At 39.5% G+C, this 7,185-nt stretch overlaps 1 protein-coding gene across 1 annotated transcript in view; it reads right to left on the reverse strand.

Annotated features, from left to right (window-relative positions):
* Positions 1–6,832, reverse strand: part of dock9b (dedicator of cytokinesis 9b) — a 169,928-nt gene extending 163,096 nt beyond the window's left edge. Inside the window, exon 1 of the mRNA XM_084425011.1 lies at positions 6,355–6,832. Within this exon, the coding sequence (XP_084281137.1) occupies positions 6,355–6,471 (117 nt within the window). The 5' untranslated portion in view covers positions 6,472–6,832. The remainder of the gene's footprint in view (positions 1–6,354) is intronic.
* Positions 6,833–7,185: the final 353 nt, after the last annotated feature.

Here is a 7,185-nt window from a genome sequence, read left to right on the forward strand (position 1 = left end):
CAAAATACAGTGTTACCGGGTTCTTTTGCAGAACTTCAAAGCTGCTTTTTCCATAAAATGAAAGCAAATGGGAACTGGGCTGTCAAGTCCAAAATGACCAAACCTTAAAAATAGTCTAGATGAACCTGAAACCCATTAAAGGTGAACTAAGTAACTTTTTTACCTTAACTGAACAGCTTCGTAGTCATTGGAATGGTTATATTACTTATTTCGGGTTGAATGGTGGTCGTTTCGCACCCCTCTGGTGCCCGTGAGCGGAAAATACGCACTTGCAACTTTGGGGTGGCGGGCCGCCGCCCGCCGCGTCAGGAAGTATCGCGTGATATCAGGTCTCGCGATGTAAACAATTGCTTTACGGCCAAAATAAATCTGCTAAAATGCCGTCATTATTGCGCTCCCTCACGCTGTTCGAACACGAATGAAGCAGACGTTTTAAAGAATATCCCATCTGCTTTGATGTCGTTGATCTGCTAGCCTCTGGTGTCTGAGAATAGCCAACGAGTTTTTACAACAGTGTTGTCAAATATCTTTTCCGAAGCTGTGGGGGGAGCTCTAGAGAGAAACCTGCGAGCAAAAAGCGAGAATACAGCGAAGAAATCCCGAAGTTACTGAGCCCCGCTTTAAATAGTTTTGTGTGAGGAACAGTACCCACTGAGTCCCGCACATGACATGGAATCAAGCCATAATTTTAATTTGAGGACATTTTATTAATTTGATCCCTTGTTTAAGTAAAATTAAGGCCACATTGTAATACATTGTTTCCTCATTTTTATTGACGTAAATCGTGGCCACGACTATTTCGTTACATTATTTTAATTTAGTTAAATTACGGCCAAGATTTATCTAAAACAAGGGAACAAATCAGTACAATGTGGCCGCAAATTAATATAGTTGTGGGAACCACTTATTAATACGTGACCACAATATTTTTTTGGCCTCACATGTCATGTGCAGGAATTCATACCGAAAAATCTTTTCAGATATTAAAACTTCCAGGACAACCAGTGACTATGTCATCAAACCTCCCATCACTCAGCATTCTATGACTTTCAGCTCATCATTCATACCATCCCGGCAATGTGTAGATCACATGATCGCTGGATTCTCGGTGTCCTTTAACAAGCCCACAGGACAAAGAGCGTTTAAAAATAGAACAGACACCCAAGCTGCTCTCATCCATAATAAATGGTAGTGGATATCGAGTCAGCAGGCCTCACCTGCTCCACACACTCACACACAGCAATCACACAGTGTACTAATGAGGCCAGTGAACTACATATTACACACATTTAGAGTTACGCAAATGAAAAGTATTTCAAATTTCTTACACAGTGTTATAGACAACATTATATTAAAGCACAGTACAGATTCTAGGCTAAATAGAATACAAAATATGATACAGTGCTTTTGGTGACAGTTACATTACAATTTACTCCCCATGTTCATTGTTGATTATTCAGACTAATAGTAACTTGATCTGTAATAGCGAGAGTTCAATCTAACGTAGTCCATCTGGGAGGGTAACAGACACCACAGGCAGGGCCTTTGATATGTGTTACAGAACACAGATGCACACATGCACAAACATCATGAAAGAAACAGACACAGACAGCTGTGTGATTGCCACTGTGAATGAACTGCACTAGCTTACGCGTGTGTTGGGGAAGATGTAGGTCATTAATTGAAATGTAACACTCATATTGATCCGAATGCACAATCATGCCTCTGGCCGCCTATCTTCAATCTGATCTCACGACAGCCACGGTGTTATATGGTTTGAACGTTTAAAGAAAATCAGGAGAGATCAGTCACACAATCTATTGTGCGATCAGAAGTGTTAGGCTTTTTACAACATGTAGTTTAAGTAAGTGCATACAAGAGCTTGTAAGAGCTCATCAATCTATGACGCCTTGAATTAATCTGTACATAGTGTGAGCATGTGTTTGTAGGAGGGTTAGTGACATATCAGCGATAAAAGAAAAGGAAAAATCATATTTATGGATAAAAGATTTTCAAATATTAATAAGCAGTGAAGTAGTTTTATTAACCTTTTTTTTTTCTGAGAAATAATAATAAATGATTATTCCAAACTACACTACCATTCAAATGTTTGGGGTCAGTATGATTTTTTTAAGCAATTATACTTTTATTCAGCAAGGATGCATTAAACTTATCAACAGTGACGGTGAAGACATTTACAGTTACAAAAAAATTACTATTTCAAATAAATGCTGTTCAGGATCAGGATCAAAGACACCTGTATCACAGTTTTGCAAAAATATTAAGCAGCACTTGTTTTCAACATTGATAATCATGAGAAATATTTCTTGAGCACCAAAATTACCATATTAAAATGATTTCTGATGGATCATGTTACACTGAAGGATTGGAGTAATTCAACATTGCCATCATAGGAAAAATATATTAAAATAGTAAACAGTTATTTAAAATGTAAGTAATATTTCACTTTAATATTACTGTTTTTACTGTACTTTTACCCCAAACTTTTGAACAACTTAAGGTTTCTTTTCAAGAATTTAATTATTTTAATGAAGCTTTTTTCTTCATTGTGTTATTAAGCCAAAATGTTAGCTAAAGCTCTGAGAACATTCCGTGTTAGCTGGGGAGAGACACCGGAAAGAGAAAAAGAGGAAAAATATGCCATTAATTATGTTCTTTTGATTGAGAGCTAAAGTATGTGAAAATAAATATAGGAGGCATTGACCCAAAGTTCCATTAGTTGACCACGACATTCCTGTTTACCGGCCATTACTACAAACACACTTAACTGAGTAACTGTGTGTGTGTGTCATACAGTTAAACCATCCGTTTTTCTCCTCTTTCGACATGGATGATTATCAAAGATGTCATTAAAATGTACAGCACTAAGTCACAAAGCCAAACTTAATTGATGTCAAAAGGGCAAATCCAAAGTCTAATCCTTGAACCGTGAATAGCCATGGTAACACAAGCTGGACAGAAAAAAACCCTGGTCTGATTCAAAACCTTGTGGGTCGACCCACAAATCTAGGGAACTTGTCACTGTGCCTTCCAGTAGCAGGACATGGCTAAACAGAGAATTTATTTACTGCGGAAGTGGACGTATCAGCATTTTAATGTAGTGACTTCCCATTTAGCTCTGTGAATTGGAGTTCACCAAATGAAGGGAGCGTTCCTCTGGTGTAACCGTTGAGTTTTATGCCCTTCTAATGGCCATACTGGTGACAGATTAAACTTCAGCAACTTTCCTGTTCACTCTTATATTTGGGATTGAACCTGCAATCTTTGAATTACCTACCCAATTTCTTATCAAATAGTGAAAAGTGAAAAGTGAAAAGGCAGAGTACAACCACTATTGAATTGGATAAAAATATCCTGACCAATCCAGGATGCTCTCTTCTATACAATGAAAGTGAATTGAAACTGAGATGTTGAGGTCTTCGGACCCCAAAGACCATGAGTGAAAAAATCCCATCCCACTGAGATGAAGAAGGGAACAATGTTTTTTGATGAAGGAACATCAAATGGGGTCCGAACGAACCCCATTCACCCTAGAAGGGGTTTTGTGCCTATAATGTGCCGACCAATGTGGCATGCTCTATAGTTTTACAGGCCTTCTGTCCACCACCCTATTGGACGTTGGACCAGGAAAGATCAAACTTGATATATCCGATCAAAGTTCTACATTGTTACATCCAAAGAGCTGCACAGTGGCGTTAAACTGACCAGCTGTTGGTATGCTTCGGTTCACCCAGGCGTTCCCCAGCGTCTTAACAAAGGATAAGCAAGTGGATAGTTGAGGCAATTTCTTTGGCTTATGAGACGCGTGGCCTTTCCTCACCTCTGGCCAGTAGAGCACACTCAACTAGGAGTATGGTGGCCTCCAAGGCCTTGTTATCAAGGGTGTTCCTTCAAGAAGTGCGTGATGTGGTGGTGGGTCCTCTCCGCACACATTTGTGTATGGGAACAGAGGCGTTCCCATAGCGTCATCTCCAATGCAGAATCTCGTTCCCTACTAAGGGAACCATGGTTACAGTCGTAATCGAGATGTGTATTCCTGCGATGGCAAAGCTGAATATTCAGAATCATTACTCCAGTCTTCAGTGTCACATGATCCTTCAGAATTCATTCTAATATACTGATTTGGTGCTAAAGAAACATTTCTTCTTATTAATATATCACAGTAGAAAACTGTAAAAAATATATTCAGGATTCTGAAAGGTATAGTGAAGGATTTTCCAGAATTTTAGAAAAGAACCGCCCTCTCCACTTTTTGAAAAAATGCACATGCGCAACACTCTACCTTCTCCCGAGAGGGAACGCCTATTAAACGTGTGCACGAGAGAGCATGCACAAGCCTAGTTCTCCTCGTGCACGCTCTGTTTACAAGTTGCTGTCGGCATGGCTCATACAAGCCTACTTTATACACATGTTAGTTGTTTGTTCTAACAAAGTACAAGCATAAAACATCTTTTATATTTTAGTGCACAGATATGCATCAAAGTAGATTGTTTGGAAGGGCATCCAAATTTGGCTAGTCACGTTTGGTGGCACAATTATGTTGCAAATTCATACAAGACAAAATGTCAAATGCCCTTCCGTGTTTTATTTACTTATTATACTGATCGATTGAGTGAGGACTCAAGACATGATCTGCAATGGAGAAGTAGCTTGTTGCATTTGTGTAATAAATACTATGGTGAACACATTGGAATTATCAAAAATGAACACACAAGGTTTTAGAACATTTCAGCGTGATACCTTTTACCATTTGGTTATAAGGCTACTTTAGACAAATTGAGATGTTTACCGTGTCTGCGCGGTGCGTGACTTGTGCAAGGGCTAGCATCGCTAATCATAGCTTACATTAACTTTTACTAGCAGTGATTTTAAATGGATTTCTCCAAATAGCATGCCAAACTTTACCTGTGGAGTAGAAACTTCGCGACTGAGGCATCAGTAGGAAGCCCAACCTGTGCTTTTAGCGCACGCCAGCGTGTGAAATATTCTCCCAAAAACACTCTGGTCTTGTTTCTTTCTTCAGAGGCCTTTCTCTTCTTGTCATACAATTCGTAGACACTTTGAAAAAACCCGGTGAGAACGGCGAGCTTCAATGAATGGCTGAAACCGTAGCTCACCACACATATACACCTGAAAGTGCGCATGTGCAGAAAGCGAAAATTACCTAGGGACGAGCACGTACGACGGCCTTACGTAAACATATCACCAGAATGATTGACAACTAGGAGGACCAATAGTCTTGATGATCCACCCGGAAAAAGAAAATCCTCCACTATACCTTTAAAAGAATAAAAAGTTCAAAGAACAGCATTTACTTGAAATAGAATGCTTTTGTAATGATGTAAGTCTCTGCATTGTCAAAACTGACCCTCTGATCAATTTAATGCATCTTCGCTGAATAAAAATATTAATTTATTTAAAAAATATTAAAAAACATATTACTGACCCCAAACCTTTGATTGGTCCTGTGTACAAATTTAATATTTTTGAAGCTTCAACATTCACCAAAACGTATATTTTTGCGCTCCATGGAAGAAAGTAAGAAAAATTAGTTTAGGACAATATGAGAGCAAATGATTAAACAATTGTGAGAATTTTTGGGTGAGAGCATGAAATTCCTTGATCTTTAAATTGTGTTCCTGGCACAAAATACTGTTTTGCACAAAATGAAACTTCAGTTCTCCACTTTCATGTCTATTCAAGTGTTACTTTTGGTAAGGCAATATCTGAATTATGGTGGAATCAGACAGCTCTTAAGGATCTTAGCTGTGCTTATTAGTTCCAGATGGAACTTTACTCTTTCTTTCTTTTTTTTTTTTGCATAACAGGTAAAGAATGAAGACTTATGTCTGAGACTCCTTCTGTTCGGAAAGATGAAGTAATGCAGGTGATAATTTAAATGTTAAGCAAGACTGCTATAATCATCTCAGCACTGTGCCCAGCTGAACGCTTCCAGAAGATTCATTTCCCCCCATTTCAATTACAATCACAATGAACTGACAAGACACTGGTGCAAAACTATTCATTTCAAAGAGGTAGCCATGGCTGAAAAAGAAGAAGGCGGCAATGGTGGAGACTTGACAGGTGGCAGGTACTCAATCTAAGTATGCCAATAATAACTCTATTGAGCAGTTTTACATGCATTGACATTGATCTGATGCCCTGTTTTTACCTTTCGGTTATAAACTCCCAACTTAGCATGTTAATAGCTCTGTCCTATATTTCATATTTAGGTCATTATTGAATAAATAACAGTGGCTGAATTAGAAAGGCACTAAGAACATAAAAGTGAGACTTGGATGAAACGCAAACTTTAAGGATGCACATACTCACCACCAGTACAGAAGTGCGCACCACCTCGGAGACGCTCTGGCGCAACTCAGCCGCGGTGCCGGGCTTACTCAGACCGCGCGTGAACTTTCGTGTCTCGGGCTGAGCCGAAGAGGCCATCGCACCTTGCGTGTATTTGAAAAATAAACTCTATGGATACATGTCTATAGACAAAAATTCACGCAGTCCTGCGAGGAAGTCCTCGGTTGAGACCTGTCCGTCACAAAAAGAGGCAGCGAGGCATTCCAAGTCCTTAGTAAACAACACCATAGAGTGATATTGGTCATCTATCCTCTTCCACACTCCATAATTCTGTGTTTGTTTCGCAGCGTCGGGTGGAAGCTGAGAGGTATGGTGCGTTCCCGTTGCGCTGTTACACTCAGTGAGTGACGGTTCCCCGGAGTCCCGTCCCGCGTCGCTCCGTGCCAGTTTCGAACCGCCCGTGCGTGTCAGTGCGTGATGAAAATCCCGCGCGAGCAGCAACGCCTCCCCTCAGCAGAAACTCAGGAGAGCCAAGGAGGTAAATTGCTTCCAATAACAGGACATGTCATGTTGAACAGACGTGTGCTTGATTATTTATTCGATTGAAACGGCATAAAACATTGCGTCATTTAAAACATCACGGAATGGGCTCAAGTTTGGATAAACAGCAGAACAACAGGAAAATATTGGGCAACACGTTCTGCATGTACAATAAAATCTAACGGTATTTTTAATGCATGTTAATAAACCGTATGTTAATGGTTTATAATAGCCTACGTTATTATTTAGCTGTTTGAAATAAACAAACATTATCAAAGCATTATAAATGCATTATAGTCTTAATTGTCATTA

This window comes from Rutilus rutilus (genome assembly GCF_951802725.1).
Source record: "Rutilus rutilus genome assembly, chromosome: 12".
Lineage (NCBI taxonomy): Eukaryota > Metazoa > Chordata > Actinopteri > Cypriniformes > Leuciscidae > Rutilus > Rutilus rutilus.